The sequence below is a fragment of the Maylandia zebra genome, linkage group LG3, assembly GCF_041146795.1.
Source record: "Maylandia zebra isolate NMK-2024a linkage group LG3, Mzebra_GT3a, whole genome shotgun sequence".
NCBI classification, from domain to species: Eukaryota; Metazoa; Chordata; class Actinopteri; order Cichliformes; family Cichlidae; genus Maylandia; species Maylandia zebra.
This window is the reverse complement of record NC_135169.1, coordinates 2127981-2151908: the sequence shown is the minus strand read 5'-3', so window position 1 is coordinate 2151908 and position 23928 is coordinate 2127981. Positions and strand designations below refer to the sequence as shown.

At 40.7% G+C, this 23928-nt stretch overlaps 2 protein-coding genes across 2 annotated transcripts in view; both read right to left on the bottom strand.

The window, feature by feature from the left end:
* The window catches only part of LOC112430924 (uncharacterized), a 193813-nt gene that overhangs the window by 40980 nt on the left and 128905 nt on the right, over positions 1-23928 (bottom strand). The window lies entirely within an intron of this gene.
* On the bottom strand, positions 791-22895 carry LOC143414188 (CD226 antigen-like). The gene is made up of 5 exons (XM_076878010.1): positions 22826-22895; positions 20439-20768; positions 19197-19529; positions 2253-2591; positions 791-909 (listed from the first exon to the last, which is right to left on the bottom strand). The coding sequence occupies exons 1-5, from the start codon at positions 22893-22895 to the stop codon at positions 791-793; spliced, it is 1191 nt and encodes a 396-aa protein (XP_076734125.1).

Genomic DNA, 23928 nt, shown 5'->3' with positions numbered 1-23928 from the left:
ATCCAGCGTTTTGTTATTCCTTGTAGGACAAGTGACATATTGAAAGAAATTGTTCAGTGATTTCTTAAGATTACAATTGTTAAAATCACCGAGAATAAAATTAGGAGCATCCGGTGAGAGAGTCTGCAGATTGTGTACCACTTTAAAAATGGCATCGGCAGCAACTTTAACGTCAGCCTTAGGATGAATGTAAACAACAGTGACAAAGATTTGAGGGAACTCCCTCGGTAAGTAAAAAGGCCTGACAGATACTGAAAGGAGCTCGATGTCAGAAAGACACAACCGCTCCCGCACAGTAAAATTATTACACCAGCCCTGGTTGATATATAAACAAACCCCTCCTCCGTGAGATCTTTATTAACAGAGACGATGATAAAGAACTTTACATTATTTGAATTACCTGCCAGAAACTGATAAATGAGAAACATGCTTCACGGTTCACACCAGAGAGATATCTGACATAAAGTCAAACTGTGTTACAAATAAACATGATCTTATGAGTGTGTTTTTTTTTAATTTTTGAACCATACAAACGTCCTCATGTAGAGATCAGCTGTTACAGTTTAATTACGGTAATTAAAGTAAAGATTTGTGTATTGACAGACTCAGGCTCAGAGTCACTGACAGACAGCACAGACGCACACTGTTGGTCTGAAGTCTAAAGATGATGATCAGCGTGTCTTTCTCCATGGTTGGCATCAACGCAGGATTATGGAGCAGCAGCAGGAGACTTGGAGTCGAGCCGTCAGGAGCTCTGAGCCATTTCAGTCTGCTGCTGGCCTGCCAGAGGTTACTCTGGATTCGGGGTTTCTTGTGTTTTATCTTTTTTGCACATCAGATAACCACAACCAGCAACCGCAATAGCAACTACCAAACCAACTACCCCGCCGATAATTTTCCCCAGTTTTCCTGCAGGAGAGAAACAGGTGTAACAGAAAAAGTTAAAAGTGGGAATAACGTGTGGCAGTTTGAATGCTGGTGAATTTTTCTGTTCTTGTTCAGTAAAAAGCGGGAAACATGATCTGACTGGATCTGCAGAGATGTTTTATACTCATCTCTGACATTAGTGACATTTGTTTTTTTTTTTTTTTTTTTTCTTTTTTTCTAAATGACATCAGAAACAGCAGTATGCGACATTACGTGATGGCAGAGCTTCAGTTCATCCTTTGTCATTTTTTTTTTTTAATAAATAGGACAGGGGGAATGAATGAGAGAAAGAGGGGGAGAGAAAGAAAGAAAACCAAAGGGGAGAAGAGACGGTGAGAAGGGGGGGGAAGAGAGACAAAAAAAAAAAAAAAAACAAAAAACTCCTGGGTCACCTGTATGGAGAAAAAAAACAAACAAACAAACAAACAAAAACAAACAGAGGAGACAGCAAACAACAAAGAGCAACATAATAATAGAGAAAACAAAGCACCATCACAATAAACTAGCTAGTCATAGATATCAGTATTTACTAAGTAATAAACGATATTGTGCAGCACGCAAGATAGACAGCGCACAGTGTGCTTTGAGGCAGCAGCCAAGAAAGCTTTAGTCCGCGTCTGTGAATACCCATGTGTGCATACCTGTGTGGATCAGCATGCTTGCATTCCAAAGGTTTCTCCATGTAATGATCTGCTAGGGAGTGTGGGGGGGCCACAGCCCCGTCCTCCAGGGTGTGAAGCGGGTATGGAGGAGATCAAAACTCCAGACATCCAGAGGCCCCCAGAACACAAGAGACCATGGAAGACCAACAGAGGGGCAGCCGCGCCACTGTCCCAGTAAGAGCTAAGGAGAGTCCCAGATGAGGACATTTGTAATAATTAGTTTCTACTCTAACCTTACCTAAACAATGTTGCTAGGTAAGGTTAGAGCCCAGGGAGGGGCGGCTATCTGCTCCTCACTGAGCCTGGTTCTGCCGGAGGTTTCTTCCTGTTAAAAGGGAGTTTTTCCTTCCCACTGTCGCCAAAGTGCTTGCTCATAGGGGGTCATATGATTGTTGGGTTTTTCTCTGTATCTATTATTGTACGGTCTACTGTACAATATAAAGGGCCATGAGGCGACTGTTGTTGTGATTTGGTGCTATATAAAGAAAATTGAATTCAATTCAATTGAATTAAAACTCTAGACTACCAGCCACAAAGACAACAGCTGGAGAAACATCTGTCTGCCTCTGACATCCACCAGCTCATCCATACAACAAACAAACATCAACAACCAGGAAGCAGCCTCACCTCTGATCACACACACACTCAACTCAACTCACTCACCTGGAGGAACAACACCCAGTCTGATGGTTCTAATGGATTTCCATGAGTGTGTTTTTTCGATGAAGACGTGACACTCGTATTTTCCATTACAAGCATCTATCACATTCTTCAGAATCAAAGACACGTCTCCATTCTTCATCTGTCTGTCCTTCAGATCCACACGGTTCTTAAAAAATGGATGCTGATTGGTGGTATCAAAACGCTCCTTGTGGTACAAAAAGACATTTTTATCTCTGATGTCTTCTCTGCTCCACTTTACACCTGTAACAGGTTTGTTATCTGGAGCTTGACATGTCAGAGGGACGTCCTGTCCAGGCACAGCTAAGACAGTCTTTTGATCTGAAAGAAGCAATCATAAAGAGCAGAGAGGTTAAAGGTCAAAGTACAATTATGATCAGAATGATTGACTTTAAATATTTTGTTTATTTCCTTTGACATTTGAGTTTTTAGTCATGTTGGATTTAATGAACCTCTGAACATCCAGCAGGTCACCAGTGACCCACTGAGGGGGAATTTTAGCCTCATGCTAAACATGAGGAGAGCTTTTATTGAGCTAAAGCACATTGAAATTTGAGATCCACTCAGTCTCAGGACAGACAGAATATACTCTGTTTGAAAATGCATGTCCAAAGGATTTTGTAACTTGCTAATACTAATATTTTAAATAAATATGTAGAAGCAGTAGCAATCTTGCATGAAATAAAAAAAAATCTATTTCTTGAAGCAGAACATTGATCCACATCTGAATAAACCTGGATCCATGTAATATTAAAGTGATGAGGCCCAGAGTGATAAAAAGAAATCCCTGACAGCACCCCTGGACACACACATACTCCTTTGTCTCTGTCACATCTGGATCACAGCCCCAGATGTTCAGTCCGCACAGACAAACTGAATCAATCTGAAGATAACTCTTATAGAAATATTATTAACATGTAAACAGGCTGATACTCTTCATTCATCTTCAGTTTCTAACAGTAAATCTCACCTGCAGAGACAAACACAAGGATGCTGAAAAACAGCAAGGTGGAGTAGAGTGATCCAGGTCCAGCAGACATGTCTGTGCTTCTGTATTAAATCAAATTGGAGCTTCAGACGAGACTATATGAGATGAGCTTTGAATTTCAGATGAAGCTGAAAGTTCCCGAATGAGAGAGCAGGTCTGTAACTCCACACTTAACAGTCAGAGAGAGAGAGACGGTTGGTGGGCTTGACCAGAGTCCTCCAATGGCTGCGAACTAATAACTCCCGAATGCTAAATTCCTTACAAGTTACCTGGAAAGTTGTCAGGTTTTCATAAGAAAGCTCATCTGGCTCAGTTCCAAGGTGGGAGAAGTCTTCACACTCAGCCTGTGAGTCTTAAGGGCTGTGCTGCTTTCACACAGAAACTGATGATATACATTTAACTGCACTTTCTGTAAGTTTGTTTTTTAATGAAGCAGAATTAACCCAATTTATATCATAAACCAGGAGCAGACATGCAATGGTTCAGAGGATGAAGAAACTCTCTGTTCTGCTGTGGAGGACATCAGCCTGAGTCCACGGCCTTCAGCTTCTGCCTGCGTGCGGGTCAGAGTGTGGATGGAGTCAAACAGACCAACTAACAATATTTTATGTCAAAAGTATAAAAAAAATGAGATCAGAGTTATTACTTCTTCAGCCTGTTTTTGTTTTCGTGCTTAAGGACATGGACGTTTTATGTTGGGAAAACTTGAACTTGAATGAATTTAGTCTGCAGCGTGCCGATCTCTCTCCCTCTGACCAATGAGTCATAGGAGCCTTGATAGTAAAAGATTAATTCAGGTGGGAATCCTCGCGGTTCACCTGCCTGCACAAGCAGCAGGTGGGCCATCTGTCGGCACTCCATGATCACGTGATCGCTGTGCTGTGAACCACACTTCACAAAACCAACAAGACTGAGGCATTTAGAAGAAACTAAGAGCCAGATCAGCAGAACTACAGCACACGGAAATGTCTGCTGTAACTGTCACCCTGCTGCACTTTGATGCTTGTCTGTGTCTCTGTTTGTTTCGGCAGGTGAGGCTTAACTTGGATTTAAACAGTTTGTCTTTGTGATAAAGGCGAATAAAATTCAGCTGGTTTATATGTTTAAAGCCAAACAACTCTTTTCATATTGGTCCAGTGTGCGTGTAAAGGAGACATCAGGCTGCATGAGTCTGTGTGGACTTTAATCCAGCTGTGACAGAGACAAAGAAGTGTAATGTGTGTGTGTTAGGATTTTTTATTTTGAGTCAATACAATCGCAACGGGCATAACCGGGGGGGACGAAGCAGAAAAAGAAGAAAGAAAGAGACGTTGGGGAGAAAGTTGAAAAATGGAAGGACAGAAGAAAAGAAGGGGGGGAAAGACACAGCAGAGAAACAACAACAACAATGGCGTTGTACTCCGAGGAGGGAGAGTCTGTGTCACGTTATGGTCATGTTCTTCCATTATGTTTGCTGTATGCAGCTGGTAGAAAGGACCCCAAATGCAGACTCGTGGAGGCAAAAATGAACAGAAAAAACTCAGCTTTATTGCTGGTAGCTACACTCTAAAAAGTAATTCAGAGGCTTAGTAGATATCACTATAAATATAAGTTAGATAAGCATGATAAAAACTATGAATATCATTTTAGTAATTATTGAATTTGATAAGTTGAAATAAATATCTAAAATATTAACGTATGTTTTTGTGTTATATTAAGGTATTTATTTACATTTATCTCAGACAAAAAATTCAGTATGTGGTTCACAGAATACCTTCTTTAAATATACTTAATATTTTTATTTAAAATTGAATTAAAATATTTGAGAAATAGGTATCTATACTGACCAGTATCTTGTACTAAAATCATTAATTATTCAAACAATATTATTTATTGTCAGCAGCTACAACTGAAAAGTGTAAGTAAAACACGGTAACGTAGAGTAATTGAGTACTGTAATGTTTGCATGCCTCAAACATCAATGATGACCTTCCGTATTTCTCAGTTCCATTCTTTAATTCTCAGGCTTGCAGCGGCAACACAGTCTGCAGCACTAACTTGTTCATCTACCGTTTTCTGTTGTCTCCTTTTTTCACCAAATAAAATTACTGAACGTTCTTATTACTTGAGTTTCTCCACACCTAAACATCACTTAAACAGCACTGCATTTGCGCAGATCTCTGACTAAACACTATCAACATTCAACACTATAATACTGGTTACAGTGTTAGATTCAGGAACAACAAACATGTTACACGCAGCATAACCTTTAACTGGTCACTCAGATATTCAAGTCTTAGATCTGATGTAATCAGACAGATGCATAGGTACGCGTCTGTTTGATCTGACGGGGTATCTGGGCTTGTCTGTTAAGGCGGGGTCGACATGCCGTCCAGGTGGGGCAGCTTCAAGACCATGTCTGATTTTCTTGAAGAATGAGGCATTCCTGACAATCGAGTGTCCATCCCTTGTAGCTGTAATTTCAGAACCCTTAACCTTAGTCACTTTGTAGGGTTTTGCATTGTATGGTGTGGATAATTTGTTGTGCTTGGGGTGGCGATGCAGCACTGTGTCACCCAGACTTAGTGAGTGTGGTCTGGTGTGACAAGTTGCATCTGCGATCACCTTCATCTTGATCTTTGCACTATCATCCCTTGCTCTCACTTCAGCATCTGAACACTTCCGTGGAGTGGTGTTAACGAAAGGGAGCTTGGTGTATAGCTGGCGTTGAAACAGTATTTCAGCTGGTGAGCTCGCTGTTGTGCTATGAGGTTTAGATCTGTACTCACGAAGAAAGATGTTTAGTTGCTGTTTCCATGGTGTGCCTTGCGTCTAGGCATCTCTCAGTGCTTTGCCTAGGGTTCTCATAAATCTCTCAGCAATGGCATTGAGGCCAACAAGGTGTGATTTTGCGATGATGAAATCCTAGGTAGTCTGCAAACTGTGAGAAAGCCTCACTGTTAAAAGGAGGACCATTGTCAGTTTTTACTGTCCTTGGGATTCCAAACATGGAGAACACTTTGTCAATGACTGGGTGTGATGGCATGCCACACATGGTAAGCTCCACACCTCACCACCCGTTGATTCACTTTAGTTTAATTTACAGTCACTACTTTAAAATATTCTATTTATTGTTCAATATCGTTTCTTTATTAAATGTATTCATTTTTCCATCACACCTTCCAATGTTTATATGGTGTGCACACATATTAACTAGTGATGTGACGTTCTGTATCGAGGCTTCGAAGCTTGTGTCGAGTAATGGAGGGGGCGTTTCCGCGAAGCGCGTATCGAGGCTTGCTTCATTTATGGGAGGAGCTGAAAATGATGACGTCCAAAGCCTCGCTGCCCGGCTGTACCACGTGACTGGTTCAGGAAGCGGTTCGAACTTTGCCGCGAGCTATGACAGCGATATAAACCCCTCAGACCCCATTCAAAATGTGGGCGTTTGATGGAGAGTTGCAGTTAGTGAGAGTTAGAGACAGTTTGGAAAAAAAAGAAATCGTCTACGATCTGCCACAGGGGAGAAACTGTTGTTTTTAAATAAAAACCAATGATGTGTCCCCTAAACACTAATCACTGTCCTTGCCTCAATGTTACAAAAGCACAACCACTGTCCACACCTCACCTGACAGTATATGATCATTTCCATTTTAGGCATTTCCAAATAATCATTTTCCATACTGCCAGCATAAATATACACAGTATACTGCCATCACTACAATATACATGTTTTACACACTCCTTTTGTTGTTGACATTTACAGGCTTTGTGCAAAATGCCACACTCTTCAAATTCATGCCAACTAATATTTTTACGTCCAGTAGGTGTCCTACTAGAGCAAATGAAGCTTCAAGAAGCTTCGCGTTGGGGTGAACCAATTGGATGAAAAGCTTCAGTGCTTCATGAGGCTTCATCTGCCCATCACTAATATTAACCTTGCAAGGTCAAAGTTCTGTTTTATGTTATATTAATACATCTTTCTTTGTTTGAGTTACCTGGGGGTTGGTGTCTCCTCCTGTCTGGCAAAAGGTGTGGCAAAGGGCTGGGAGACCTGAAGTACTACTGACAGCCTAATTGGATTGCACCACATGCTTCATTGCCTGGGGGGTGTTTCATGTTTGTTTAAATGTTTTGTATTAGTTGGTTATATGGCAGCCATCTTGTTTCCCCCCGTGTGTGTCATTTGGTTTAGCTAAACCAGTATTTAAGTCCCCCTGTGTGTCATTTCTAGTGATGGGCAGATGAAGCTTCATGAAGCACTGAAGCGTTTCATCCAATTGGTTCACTCCAGTGCAAAGCTTCTTGAAGCTTCATTTGCTCTAGTAGGACACCTACTGGATGTAAAAATATTAGTTGGCATGAATTTGAAGAGTGTGGCATTTTGCACACAGCCTGTAAATGTCAACAACAAAAGGAGTGTGTAAAACATGTATATTGTAGTGATGGCAGTATACTGTGTATATTTATACTGGCAGTATGGAAAATGATTATTTGGAAATGCTTAAAATGGAAACGATCATTTACTGTGAGGTGAGGTGTGGTTGGGGTGTGGACAGTAGTTGTGCTTTTGTAACGTTGAGGTATGGACAGCTACACACTGAGGCTTTGAGCCTCAGTCCTGCCTGTTCACATTTTATTCAGTAAAAACTAAATTTTCACTGCTTTTATGACCTTTAGTGGGGAGAACGTAGCTAGGATTTAATGATTTAACAAATCTTTTGAATCCTTTGTCCTCCACAATGCTAAATGGCTGGGAGTCCTCAATCACCATGCTAACCAGGTCTTCATCTATTTGAGATTGTTCTCCTGAGGAAAGACAATAAAGACAAAGCACAAATATAAATATCACACACGTAACTTATAACAGCTGTATAATATTGTTATATCATTTAGTAACATTACAGCATGCTATATTATCATGGCATTTGATGGCTCACCTGGTCTTGCTCCACGATCGGTGTCCCCCTTATTCTCATGCAAAGCTCTGTAGTGCCTAAGCATGGATGAGGTGTTGTTGTTATATCCCAGCTCCCTGGCACATAGCAAACACTTCACCTTGTACAAAAGTACAGACAGCTTAACATAGGTTTTATTGCACCATCAGTATTATGAAAATACATCTTCTGTAGAAATTTACATACCTTGTTGGGAGGAATAAGATCAAAATGTTCCCACACAGGGGAGGACATCCTCCTCTTCTTATCTGGCTCCATTCTCTCCTGACTTTCTCTACTCACTCTCCTAAACCTCCAAACTGTCTCTAACTCTCACTAACCGCAACTCTCCATCAAACACCCACCTTTTGAATGAAGTCTGAGGGGTTTATATCGTTGTCATAGCTCGCGGCAAAGTTCGAACTGCTTCCTGAACCAGTCACGTGGTACAGCCGGGCAGCGAGGCTTCGGACGTCATCATTTTCAGCTCCTCCCATAAATGAAGCAAGCCTCGATACGCGCATCGCGGAAACGCCCCCTCCATTACTCGACACACGCTTCGAAGCCTCGATACAGAACGTCACATCACTATTATTTCCTATCTTATTCATAGCCCCCTTTTTTTCCCCCCCTCTTTAGGTCACGAGCAGTTGTCTAAGCATTTCACTGCATATCGTACTGTGTATGACTGTGTACGTGACAAATAAAAATTTGAATTTGAATTTTAAAAGTGCAAAACATAAACAAGCCCGGGATTGTAGATGTTTGCCTATTGCAGATTACATGTGAAACATGGTTAAACCAAAACAAGAATGTTAACTATGAATATGGACAAGTGGTGTTCTCACCCACTTTGTCACATGTCTGTATGTATTTTTCCTGCTGTTCATATGATTAGCTGTGTTAAACTCTTTTCCAAGAATTTTTCATTGCTTTTTTTCCATGTTTTTCCAGAGCATCTTTTTAAGTGTAATTGTACTTTGACCTTTAACCTCTCTGCTCTGTGTTGTTTCATCTTTCAGACATGAAAACCATTACAGCTAAGTCTGGACAGGACGTCACTCTGACAGTTCGACACAGTAACATCACCATCCTAGTTTTAGAGTGGAAAAGAGCTGATTTGGGTAAGATGAGCAGCAACTGTGTCATAAGGCAGAAGCCAGGGGCAGAGCGAGACAAGGGGGAGGGGCAAGAAAGGAGAGGGACACCACGCCCACACACTCCCAGTCTCACAGGATGTAACAAAGTAGAAAAAATAATAGATGAGGTTTTGTTGGCAGGATTTGGCCAATCACATTGCTCATTGCACAGCAGAGTGGCAAATTTTACAAAGGAGGAACAAACCACGATGTAGTAAAACCTGAAGAGGTTACACACATAACACAGAATGACGGTAACACAGCTGCTGCTGATAAAAGAGCGAGGCGATAGAAACAGCTCTGTACAGTTGTGTGAATTTAATTTACTCCAGTAGATGTAAATGAACTTTGTGGTACAGAAAGCCCGGAGTTAACCCTGAAGTCACCTGGATAAGCTGAAATCCCGATTCGTAGTACAAGCTGCTGGTCTGTGTCCTTCATGACAGACGACTTAAAGCTTCTGCAGACATACATCTACAACAGTCACATTTATGGACAAAACCTCATGCTATACACTACTGTATAATAGTTATACAATAAGTATTCACCGCCTGGGGGTCAAATGTGCTGCAACTAAAGAAACCACTGGGAAATAGAAAAATGCTGCAAAAGAACACAAAGACTTTAGAGTGCACATTTAAATGTACCACATCTGGGGGACATAATAGAACTGATTTTTTCAAAAAGAATCTTGGGATTTCTCTTGTTTTATGATATGAGTCTAGAAAAAAATATGGTGATCTAATATTTTCCACTGTATCCATTAATCTTCTCTTGTGAGGTAGAGCTTGTTTTGTTTTGCCACTTGATCCAAAATGGATGAGCATTCTCTATTAAAGGAATGGATAAAAGTATTTACATAATTTTCAGTGGAAAGTAGAGAACTGTCAAACATGATGGAGATGGTCTCAGCATAGTCTCTGTTTTTATGTGTCTATGAGTTTTTAACTTCACAGATGTTTGTTTAGAGCTAAAATTGAGTTAAAAAAAAGAAGATACAATTATGATCACTCAAATGTATGTCCTCAACAAACACGTTGCCAATGTTGAAGTCCAAGGAAAAGGCAAGGTCCAAGGTATGGCCTTTTAGATGGATTGGACCAGAGAAATGTTGGACAAAGTTAAAAGAATCAGATATAGATAAAAGTTCAGCTGCAGAGTTTAGTTTAGAGGCATCATCAATATGAATGTTAAAATCCCCAAGAATCAAAACTTTCTCCAGCTTGATAAATGAAGTCCATAAAATCCTCTAAGAACACAGTGGCAGGAGCAGGAGGGTGATAATTGAAAACACAATAAAACATGTTCATAGAGCCAACCTTGATTGTTTGGATACCTATACTTGCATGTGTAACTGTCCTTAAAGACAACAGCAAGTCCTCCACCACGGTGACTGAAACAGGGGGCGCCCAAGTAGGAGCAGCCAGTAGGGCGCAGTTCGTTTAGGTTAATAACCTCACCATCCCTCTGCCACGTTTCAGAGAGAAACAGAAAATCCAACTTTTTTCCTGTGGAAATCTCATTCAGGGAGAAGGATTTGTTGGCAATGGAGTGGGTGTTCAAGAGGTTCCACATCAGCTTGTGGAAGTGGAACTAACAGCAAACACCAGCAGGACCAGCCACTGGTTTTGCAATGCAAGCTGCAAGGGCACAGCAGTAGAGAGGTAATTGACAGAATCCAGAGAATCAGACAAGAAGGATCCAGGCTTCAGTGGCTGTGAGTACGCATTTCCAACCAAATCCAGAAGGTTAACTGGCAACAAAAACTCCAGACCAGTTGGGGAATCTCCAATCTAGAGGCTCATCTAATGTGTACCTGGATGCTGGCCCTAAAGCCTCTTTTCGATCTCTTCTTAGCCTGCACATTTCGTAAATAGTAATAAGTAATCCAGGAAAAAGAGCACACAAATGGTGGGGGAAAGTTTTCTTGAAACTGTTCTGATCAACATAAACTCTTTGATGTGGATCAGGTCATAAACCACAGCAGCATAGCTCCCTATAGTAAATATTAGGGCTGATATAATAGCATTACATACAATACAACGCAGAGAGGTAAAAGTCATCTTTTTCTCTCCGTTTTGGAGATGTGTCCACATCGAGAAGACGTTTTTGGTCAAGGAAAACTGAGCGATTTGAAGTGGACAGCGAAAGCGGAGACTTTTGGAAACTATGACGCATGTTAGTCATATGATGCAGTCATGTGAACAATTAAACTAAGTTGGCAGAGGGAATTAAACAGCAGTTTTGTTTGCTCTCAATTTTGACAGCCCTATCAAAGATAATATCAATTTGTACACGCTCCAGATAGCTTTCCTTCAAAATCTTTAATTCTAACTCACTTTTGCAATTTTGTACTTTTGTGTTAATCGCAGCAAGAACTCCACCTCATTGTCAATTCATTTAAAAATCTTGTTTTTCCTCAACATTTTGCCGTGACGTTTTAAGGAGCCGAAAAATAAATAAACGGCAGACAGAAATGACACAGGGTGATTAGTCGTTTCAATGTGAACGAAAAACTCAGAATGACTGAAAACAATAGTGTGGACGTGGAGCGTTTTCAGACGAAAACACTTTTCAAATTTATCCGGAAGATGTAGATGTAGCCTCAGTCTGTTTTGGCTTAGCTATCGCCCAGAGGAGCCTGCGGGCATGTTGTTGTGGGCGAATCCCATCCGGGTCTCTCCTCAGCTTTTTTTTTTTTTCAGGAGCTCTGAGCTGGTTCAGAAGATGTGATCCAGAAGTTAATCCAGTCTGAGTCACATGTTCATGACTTTGTAGTTTATCAGACAATAAAAACCTTCAGCTTTGTGGGTTTTTTTCTTAGCCCAACTCCACCTTAAATACTGAGAGACACCATCAATGCTTCACAGGCTGAGGAACAGTAAATAAAATATTCAATTCAATTTTGTTTATACAGCGTCAAATCACAACAACAGTCCACACACTCAGCTTACCAGTGACTGTCAGGTTAACCATGTTACTGATGGGACTCTCTCTGGACTCACACCAGTAAACTCCACTATGCCATGTGTGGGTGTAGCTGATATTACAGGAAGAACCAGCTGGTTTTCCCCACCCATCTCCACACTGGGTGATGTTTGGTTTGCTTGCGTTTCTCTTCAGAGTCCATCCAGCAGAGCTGTCGTCCTCCTCACAGCTCAGAGACACGAAGTTTCCTTGAAGGAACTGAGAGCTGCTGGGACTCACAGTCAGACGAGCTGTGAGGGTTAAAATGAAAAACTGACTTTTTTTGTCAAAACTGGGAAGGTAGGAGGTAACAAAGTACAAATACTTTGTTTGTCATGGCGACTGGATGGACTCAAGATAGAGTTCTTTGCACACAAACAAAGACTGTTTATTTACAATATGGAACACCTCAGTGCTATATATGTACAGTGAGTTGGGAGGGGCTCCAGGGCTCCAGGGAGAAGTGGTAATCCACACAGACAATCCACTTCAGCTCAGTCACCGCCACAGCTCCTCCACGCACACTCACTCCTCTTCAGCCGCACTCGCTCCAAAACTCCACTCATGTCGCCACACACAGGAGAGGTCCCTTATAACAGATTTCGAATTCAAAAATTAGGTTTTTATTAAGAGTTTATTTTGTTTTTTGTGAAATTCCTTTTTTGTCCGGGCTGACTGAACAGACGCACGTGCAGACTCGGGATTGAAGCAGAAAGAGACTTCATTTACACAACGCACCAGCTGAACTATATACAACGTGTGGGGGGGCCGGGATTCCAGGGGGTATAACACACACTCCACACTTCCTCCTCGATGCGCTGCCTTGCTCACTTGCTTCACTTCTGTACTGGTTACACTGCAAAACACATGGGGACGCTCGGTAATCCAGGACACTCAGGAACAGGTTCAGGGAAATCTACATACAGGCAAATGGGAGAATTATCACTAGGAAGTCACTAGAAACAGAAGCGATTTACTAAATCTGGATTACACTAATGTGTAACAAGACACACTGAGCCACCATCTTAAGTAGTGGGTGGTAGACCGCCAGGTAATGAGCCTCAGGTGTGTGATTACTGCCAGGTGCTTGGGCCAAAGGCGGAGAGCATGCAATGACCTCTGCCCGGGCAGTGAGGGGACAGAGAGCAGGAGCAAAATCAAAACAAAAGCTTACTGAATCAGCTGGACCATGACATTATCGATTTGAAGTATTTATTAATAGATTAATAACTTGTTTTGAAAAACAGATTTTAAGACAGTGTTTTTATTTAAAATTAAAGTATTAAATAATCAATGATATTCATCCATCCATTCGCTTATCCTTTTCCAGGTCGCGGGGGGGCTGGAGCCTATCCCAGCTGTCATAGGGCAAGAGGCGGGGTACACCCTGGACAGGTCGCCAGTCTGTCGCAGGGCTAACACAGAGGGACAGACAACCATTCGCACTCATTCACACATTCACACCTAGTGGCAATTTGGATTATCCAATCAACCTATCCCCACAAGCTGCATGTCTTTGGACGGTGGGAGGAAGCCGGAGTACCCGGAGGGAACCCACGCAAACACGGGGAGAATATGCAAACTCCACACAGAAAGACCCCGGCCTGATGGTGGAATTGAACTCAGGACCTTCTTGCTGTGCGGCAACAGTGCTAACCACCGTGCCACCGTGCTGCATTGATTTTAATGATATTTTATTACAGTTTTACTCGATTGGTTTGGCTCATTTCTTGAAACCGAGATGACATTCTCAAAACCACAAGGTCATTTGGCCAAACAGTCTTACAGTTCTGCCCAACATTATAGCTCACTAGCAAAATCAAATATCTTTCCCCAAACTCTTCGTCCATGCTTCAAAATCAGATTCCTTTCCCATATAAAAGGTCAGTACAGTCAAAATAGCACAGATCCTTCTCAATTGCCTTGGCACATGTGCATTCATTTAGTGCTTTTGTCAAAATAACCTGGATGGTTTAGCACAACACCATGGATCCCCTGCAAAAGCTCATATCTCTCCCAAAAGAGTTTATCCATGTGTCAAAACTAAATATCCTTCTCATATAAATAGTCAATGCCCCCAAAATGCATTATACCTTTGGCATTGTTTAAGCACTGCAAGTCAAAATGCTTAGACGTTTTGTCACTGAGGCACAGGTCTAGCAACAGAATACCACTATGAATAAAACTAAAAGATTTGACAGTAAAATCAGCCTCCAATAAACCACTCATACTCAAGGAAACTGTGAACATTTTTATTCGTACAAAGAAATGTTAACATTAGAGAACATACTGTGAAAAGAAAACATATACAGGATTCTGTAAATGTGAACAGTTATAAACACAAACAAAAAACAAAAAAAACTCTAGCCTACCATACTGTAAATAAACTTTCAGAACTATAGTACAGTAATATTTTCAGTGGTCGCCATTGTCACCCTGTCATTCCTGGCCACCATCCTCATCCTCCTGGCCATCGACGCGCTGCTCTCTGTCAGGCCATAAATTCTCATCCACATCGCAACGGATATTTTCTCTTGCGATGCAGCGAGGGAAGAAACGGCGTGAATGTCTCAACCATCCCCTACATTGATCCCCTGTGATGTCCTCACATGCAGCATCCATTGCATGCAGCAGGGCCCTCTGGTCTTGAGCCTGATGCTCATACACCCTTCACCTCCAAGCTGAAAAAAACTCCTCAATTGGATTTAGGAAAGGAGAGTAAGGTGGAAGAAACTCCATTAGCATCCGGGGATGGGTGGTGAACCAGGTTCTGATGCGTGGGCCGCGGTGGAAGTTCACATTATCCCACACAATGACATAATGTGGTGGCTGAGGTCCTTCTTCACCTCTCTCATTTTCTGGGATCAGATCAGTATAAAGGTGGTCCAAAAAATTGAGGAGCTTTTGTGTATTGTAGGGCCCTAAACTGGGAATGTGTGTGGCCACACCTCTTTCTGATATAGCGGCACACATTGTTATATTTGCTCCTCGCTGGCCTGGGACATCCACAGTGGCTCAGTGGCCAATGATGTTACGGCCACGCCTTCGACCTTTGGCCAGGTTGAAGCCAGCTTCATCAACGAACAATAGGATGTGAGGGGTTTCGTTGCCTTCTAATGCCATTATTCTCTACAATAGAATAGAAATAAATCTAATCAGTCAAGTAGAGACAGATACTGCAGGGAGGATCTAAAGTACTGTAAAAACAGGGAGTGGAAAACTGAAGACAATTTCTAGGCAAAATGCTCTAGTCACACAAAGCTGGATTCTGAAGGTAAAAAGGATAACGCAAAACAAAAAAACAGTGGTAACCATGTCTTACTGTAATAGTGTTACAATGATAGACAACCAGTAGTTGACTTACATGCACATACTGGTACCGCAGCCCTTTCACTCTGTCAGAGTTTCTCTCAAATGGTACCCTGTAAATCTGCTTCATGGTCATCTGATGTTTCTTCAATACCCGGTCTATTGTGGAGATGCTGATAGAGTTTATATTTTGGAACATTACATTGTCTAGCAGGATTGCATTACGAATCTGTCTCAGTGTGATGGCATTATTTGCAATGACCATGTTGCATATTTCTCGTTCTTGTTGTTCATTTAGAAGTTTTCTTCTGCCACCCACTTGAGGCTGTCGTCCAATCCTAGACATACAAGTCAAAGGTCAACACTGTAAATTTGTTACAAAATGAGTTACCAATGTAATTGTACTGCTGTCTTATGGTACTGGAAGTGTGATGCACTGCACAGTGACTGGAATACTATTCACAGTATTTTCTCCATTTTTTTGTCTTTGTCATTTTTATAGTATCATATAACATCACATGAAGATATTACAGTATTCTAGGCCTACACACACCAACACTGAATAGTTCAATAGCATAGTTCTGTACCTGTTTTCCCTGCGAAAGGTTTGGATGATGGAGGAGACTGTAGACCGAGGCACATTAGGCTGCACTCGGCGACCTGCCTCTGCCATTGTGAGGCGATGGTTTATAACGTGGTCAATAAGGGTGGCCCGGATTTCATCTGGGACATCATGGTGCCTCCGTGCTCCTCGGCCTCTTCCCCCTATTCCTCCACGCATTCTCACTCCTCCTCTTCCTCTTCTTCTTCCTCCTCTTCCTCGAGCAGGAAGTTGCTGTTGTACTTGGCGAGGTGCTTCCATGTTCACACTGCAAAGCTCTGTCTATATACTTTTGGCAGCAGTCATATTCATAGACAACACCTGTCAGGTATCTGAACAACCTGTTTGATTGGTCATCGTTAGTTCTAATTTCACCTGATTGATTGTCAAGTACTGTCATAACTTTATCAAATGTTCCAAGATATTCTTTCATGGTATTATATCTTTGACTAATTTTGACAGTTGAACAGACAATTGTGCATATGATGACTTACACAATGAAACCATGCTGATATGTTTTGGAGTGAGTAACCATTTCACTGAAAAATCAACTAATCAGTTTAGATCGGCAAGATCTATTTATTTGGAAAATGTGCTAAATGTGGGCTCATTGTGCTAACTGTAGCTACTTGTACATAATCATTTGAAAAGAAGCACAGAGTCACTTGAGACATGTACTAAAGCATTTGCAATTTGATTAAACCAATGAAAAATGACATTCTGTTGTGAACAATTGCAAGGTGGTTTGGAGATTTGTCCATGTTATTTTGAGAATGTCATCTCGGTTTCAGGAAATGTGCCAAACCAATCGAGAAAAACTGTAAATGAACTGCTGGACTTCCAGACCAGCAGGTTTAGGGAAGTCTTTATGGGGTCACACTCTGACCCACACACACACACACACAAAAACACACACGCACCCACACACACACACACACCCACACACACACACACACACACACACAGACAATGTATTCTTTGATGAACCTATGCATATTCATGTAACCACAATAACAGGAGTGCTATGGGGAACCTGGCTGAGAGTCTGACGGAGGTCAAGTGGTGGAACGACACTTGGCTCCAGGCAGGTCTCCCTCATACATGAGTAACACGAAGAACTTTGCCTACTTGTGTTTTGCTTTTGCTGTGTAGTAAATTGTCCTGAACATTCCAGCGAATAGGTTTATGCTACAAACCTATCACCTCCCATTTATTATTCTGATGAGATTTATGCCTGTTTGTATGCTGATTCAAATTAAGCATTCTCAACTATTAGCAAAATAACATATACTGTATTTTTTGGACTACAAGGCCAATAATCCAGAGCGGATTATAAGGCGCACCAAACGAAACAAAACTGTGAGATAAATATGTGCAGTGGCGGTCCAAGCGTGTTTGGTGCTCGAGCGGTGTGATCGGTTCTTGTGGTCTCAGCAAGCCTGACTCCAGATTTGAAACCAAACAACATACAGCTAACACTTATAAGTCTTCCCACTAACTGCTGTTAAAACTGTGACTTAATTTATTCACTATGATATTTGTCAAACAGACACACAGACATAAAACATATTAAGGATTGGCCATTAACATTAAAATGTTGTTTTATGAAACACACACACACATATATGAAGAGAGAGTATGTATTGTATGCAAACGGCTACCAAACAGCCATCATAATTCATCATACAATGAGAACAGGACAAATCACAAATTGACAATGTCTAATTAATATTAAAATCTAAATCTAATTAATCTAATTAAAATCTGTAACATATTTTTGGAGCAACTGTAACGCACATAATTTCCTTAGGGATTAATTACGTATTCTGATTCTGATTGTTTCAGGATGACCTGCCATTATCCAATCACACATCTGCTTACCTGCATCTTTTGCTTGTTTCTCCTCCTCTTCTTTTCTCTTTTTTCTGAACTGAGCACCTGATGACTTTGAACCTTTCTTGTCCATCTTCCATTGGTTTTAATTTTGCACTCCAGTATCAACACCCATCCCCCAACCTGAGGATCACCACAACATAAACTAATAGACCTACACCTTAGTTCACAGATTCACTTTGTTTATTTCTGGGATTTCACACAACCCAGGATTCAAAACATGAATAGATAATGGGCTTGGGTTTACATCATTTATTACAACATTTATTTCTGGGATTTCGCACAGAAATGAATTCGGCTTTGTAGCTTACCAAAGCACCGTGTACCACATTAAATTGGTTCGAGGTCAGTAAGCACAAGCAGAATTCATACATAAAATGAATGAGCAGATTAAAAGATTTAAGTGTGAATTATAGTCCAAATAAAAACGCTAAGTTATGATGCTGTGTTTATGAATCAAAGCATATGTAAATCATTTCTCTTATGTCAGATCACGCCTGGAGATTTGCCAAAGGCTTTCACACCTTCATCTGTCTTACATTCCTCCCCAGCAACAAATTTCCCACGTGTGGGACTAATAAAGGTTATCTTATCTTATCTTATCTTAGCTAGTCTCACATACTGAGACTAATCTGACCAAGGTTGAAGGAGAATCAGACTCTACTCTGTTTGAATAAACTGTATCACATTACCCATAAAATGATCTCAATCTCTTTCACATAGGCAAAGAAAACAAAAGTATGACCTTAGATTTTGTCTGTTTAGATCATCTGACTCGCGGTTGTGCTCTGTTCTGAAGATAATCTTCAGATTTGACTGGGAAGCTGCTATGAGTCCTAACTTGTTTTTCTGCAGCAACAGAAATAACAACAACAAGAAACAACCACAGCAGCAACTACCAAACCAATTATCAGTCCAATAGATCCACCCTGTCCTCCTGATCGACCTGCAGGTGAGAAACAAGTGTGAGATGACGAGTGAAAAATAACAGTCAGTAAATAAACATTTGTCTACCTCTGACATCCACCAGCTCATACATACAACAAACAAACATTAACAACCATGAAGCAGCTTCACCTCTGATCACACACACACTCAACTCTACTCACTCACCTGGAGGATCAACATGAAGGTGGATGCTGCTGATGGACTTCCATGAGCGTGTTTCTTCCATAAGGATACGACACTTGTATGTTCCGGTGTCAGCAGTGTTCACATTCTTCAGAATCAGAGACACGTCTCCATCCTTCATCTGTCTGTCTTGCAGATCCACCCGGTTCTTAAAAGATGGATGCTGGTTGTCTGGAACAAAGTGACCGTCCTGGTACAAAAAGACATTTTCTGTCTTTAGGTCAGCTCTGCTCCACATTACACCTGTGTTGTTGTTTGGAGCTCGACACGGCAGAGTGATGTTCTGTCCAGACTTAACTGGAATGCTTTTTATTACTGAAAAAGGAAAACAACACAGAGCAGAGAATTAATAAATGGGATGATGAAATTTCAGATCTACCTGGAAAGTTTTTCATTTTTCACCAGAAAGCTGTTGTTGAACCAGAAATTTTGTTTAATAAGCAAACTTTCTGTGAGTCTGCATTTGTGCTTGAGTTGCCTAAGAGAATTTATATCGTCACAGCAAAAAGTAGATACATTCCTTGATATTTGGAAAAACATGAAATATAAAAAATAGACTGCAAATTAATATGTTTGCTGTAAAGTAACATAAAAAAAGTGAAGCTGTGAACATATGCACAGGTTCAATTGTTGTCAAGCACAAAATTGTTAAAAATACTGAAGAGAACCTGTGATTATTTCACAGTTATCTAGTGGTTATAAAACTGTTGAAGTCTACTTTAATGCTCCAAATTTGATGAAAGCAGTGAAAATGACACTAAAAGAAGTGCATGTTTCATCAGCAGAAAAAAGTTGTAAAATAACTAAAAGGTTTTTTTTCCTGTTGTTGTTTGTTTTGTTTTTTGTTTGTTTTTTATACCAAAAACAGCATCACATGGTTATGTTGTAAATAAGTTAATGTTGTTTCTTTGGAAGGCAAACTAACAATAAAATATGTCCAGGGTGTTTTTGACCCAGTCGTCGATCATCCCTAATCCGTTGTTGTGCCACAGATCAACCAGACTGCAAGACATACCCAGAACAGAGTCTCTGTTTCTCAATAAAGGAGTCAAAAATGAAGTGCACTCGTCTCCACCATGTGGTAACATCTCTGGAGTAGGTGTCACTCATAGGGATCATTTCCTGTGGAAGAAAAGTCCTTTGATCATGAATTGCCCGTTTGTGACTGGTCACGCGTTGCCAGAACAACCCCTTTCATACACACACTCAACTCTACTCTCTCACCTGGAGAAACACTCAGATTGATGGTGATGTATTTCCATGAATTCGTTTCTGCTATTTTAACACGGCACTCGTATGTTCCAGTGTCAGCAGTGTTCACATTCTTCAGAATCAGAGACACGTCTCCATCCTTCATCTGTCTGTCTCGCAGATCCACCCGGTTCTTAAAAGATGGATGCTGGTTGGCTGGATCAAAGTGACCATTCCAGTATGAAAGGACATATTTTGGCTCCAAGTCAGCTCTGCTCCACTTTACCACTATGTTGTTGTTGTTTGGAGCTTGACATGTCAGAGTGACGTCCTGTCCAGACTCAGCTGTGATGTTCTTCTGGCCTGAAAGAGGAAACAACACAGAGCAGAGAGGTTAAAGGTCAACGTACAATTATGATCACAATTATTTACTTTAAATATGGTGTTTATTTCCTATGAAATTTGAGATTTTAGTCATTTTGGATGAAATTAACATTAACGTCTTAACACACTCCAGGGGTCTGTACTATGAAGCATCGTGTGAGTTTATTCAGGTAAATTCAGGGTTAACAGGATTTTCTTAACTAGGAAGGTGGTTCGCTACTTATGGCAGTGCATTGCCATGGTAACTTATGCTGCCAACACAACCCCTTTCACACGCACACACTCAACTTGCCATGGTAACTTGTTATGGTAACATAGTTACAGACTGGAGATGATAAGGAATGAAACATGTGACTGAAAATAGCGTCACAAGTCTGTACGTGAACAGTAGGAGGTCCTGGTTTACTGCACGATGGCTGGAAAGTGTAGTGTAAGACTGTACACCTCTGGAGCAGAAGTCACAAGTCCAAGTCCCACATGGGGCGATATCCAGTAAGGGTCCTGTTTAGACCCCCTATGCTAAATCAATCCCTGAGATGGCGTGGCCAAGTCTGGGACGGAAGAATTTCACTGCATGTTGTTCTCCTTAAGATTGTGTATGTGATGAATTTTATTTGTTGTTAACAGCATCTAATGTATTTGTTTCCCTAACGAGTATCAGTGATAAATAGTAAATAATATAGAATTTTAGATGCACCTTTAATCTGTGATTTTCTATTTTTATCTTCAGTTAGCAGCAAACACATTTACAACAGGTGGATTTATCTATAAGTATTAATATCTGATCCTAAAGAGGACACACTCACTGTAATTGCTGACCTCATATTAATTTCACTGTTATATTTCTAATGTTGTTCATAGATGATCAATCACAATTTTATCAACATCCTGACTGATTATCATGATTGTCAGTGTAAATGAATTCAGACACACACTGGATGTTGACATGGCTTCCTAGTACACAGCTCAGGTCACCAGTGACCCACTGAGGTGGAATTTTAGCCTCATGCTAAACATGCAAAGTGTCAGAAACTACAAGATGTTAGCTCCCACAGAACAACAACATGTGCTGATAATAAGTGAACATAATATGTGAGAGAAAGCAGCCTCTCATTATAAGACACTGTGTGTTAGGTGTGGCTGTGTGCAGGCAGGAATAGGACCCAAGGTGCAGACTCCGGAGACAGAACTTAAACCAAAACAGCTTTAATGCTGAAAGCAAACATAACATAACTGGAAAAACTCAAAAAAAAACAAACTAACACCAGCAGATTGACAAAACACACAGCAAAATAAACGGTAGATCGCGACACGGACACAGAGAAACACAGGGCTTAAATACACAGAGGGAGCAATCAGGGAATGAGTAACAGGAGGGAAACACAGCTGGGACAAATCAGAACTGACGAGACCAAATAAGCGTAACCTGAACACACTGAGATAAGACAGAGACCTTCAAAGTAAAACAGGAAACACATAACACAGACTGAACAAAGACACAGACTCACATGCAGGCACTACAAAGGGAACAGAGACGTGGGAACAGGGCAGACACAAACACTGACTGGACACGGGGATATAGGAACTTAAGATACATATATACGCGAACTAGACAAGGGGATGCAGGTGATAGGGGAGACAGAGCAACTAAAGAAGACAGAGACATAAGCCATAAGACAGAACTCAAAGAAACCAAAAACTAGAAAGTATAAATAATATAATAAACTCAAAAACCCTGGGTCAACGACCCAGGCATCCTAACACTGTGAGTCTCTGCATGCTGCCTTTATGGAGCTACAGCTGTTTGTATACACTGAACAAGAAGCTTTGTAGCTGCATCCTGACTCCTGACACTACAACACATCACACTGACACACACATTACACTTTGTCTCTGTCACAGCTGGATTACAGATGTTAAGTGTCCACCCAGCCTCGTGTCTCCTTCACACACACAGACAAACTGAATCCAGATGAAAATAATCCTCCTGTACTTCTTGTCATCTCAGAGAGCAAATCAATTTAGTTCAATCTCACCTGCAGAGACAAACATGAAGATGCTGAAAAATAGCAAAGTGGAGCAGAGTGATGAAGTTCCAGCAGACATTTCTGTGTTTCTGTATTAAACTCAGAATCTGAGCTCCAGACGAGACTAAATGAGATGAACTTTGAGGTTCAGATGAAGCTGAAAGTCCCTGAGTGAGAGAACAGGTCTGTAAATCCACACTTATGAATCAGAGAGACGGTTGGTGGGCTGGACCGGAGTCCTCCAATAGCTGTGAACCAAAGACGCATAAATTAAAAAAAAACTGGAGCGTCTTTAAATAATGACGCCAAAATATTTGCACCTGTTTTTACTAAAACATTAAAATTAGGACTCAGTTATATTAAAGAGGAATAATCTGGATTTATTGCAGAAAGATATTTAATAACAGTCATTTGGTTTTGGACAATACTGATATTAACGAATATACAATAGATAAAAGCTTTAGCGTTAATAGACCATTCGTTAGACCATTCATTACTTTTAAGAGTCATCAGCGCTTTATATAAAGGCTGTGATGCTCAGTTAAGAGTGCACATGGAGATTGGTCAAAGTTTTCCGTTAAGCACATTTTTTTTCCTCCGTCTCACAAACATTATGGCAGAGAACAAATGCTTTAAAAAATCATTATTTCAGGCTCTCCAAGCCGAAAGTATTATAGTTTTACTGGTGTAGATAAATTATCTTTTTCACAAAAAAGAAGACTAAAATCATTTTTGTTTGACAACATTTAAAAATATTGACAGGTTTAATTGTGTCTGAACTTGCCTTTTTTATTTTTATGGCTTTTTACCTATTTCCTTTTATTTGTTGTACAGGGCTTTTGAACCGCTTGTCTGTGAAAAGCTCTTTATAAATAAACTTTACTCACTAACTGACTTACTTATGGCGCTCAGGTTTCATATCTCATAATGTAAGCAGAGCACTTCTCCTTAGTTTCATGGCTGAAAATGAATCTGAGTGAATCTGTTTATTACCTTTCAAAGACTCTGAGCTGTCACAGATTATCATTATTATTACTTAGAATAGAATAGAACACAATACAATAGAATAGAAGAATAGAATAATCCTTTAATTGTCCCACAAGGGGAAATTT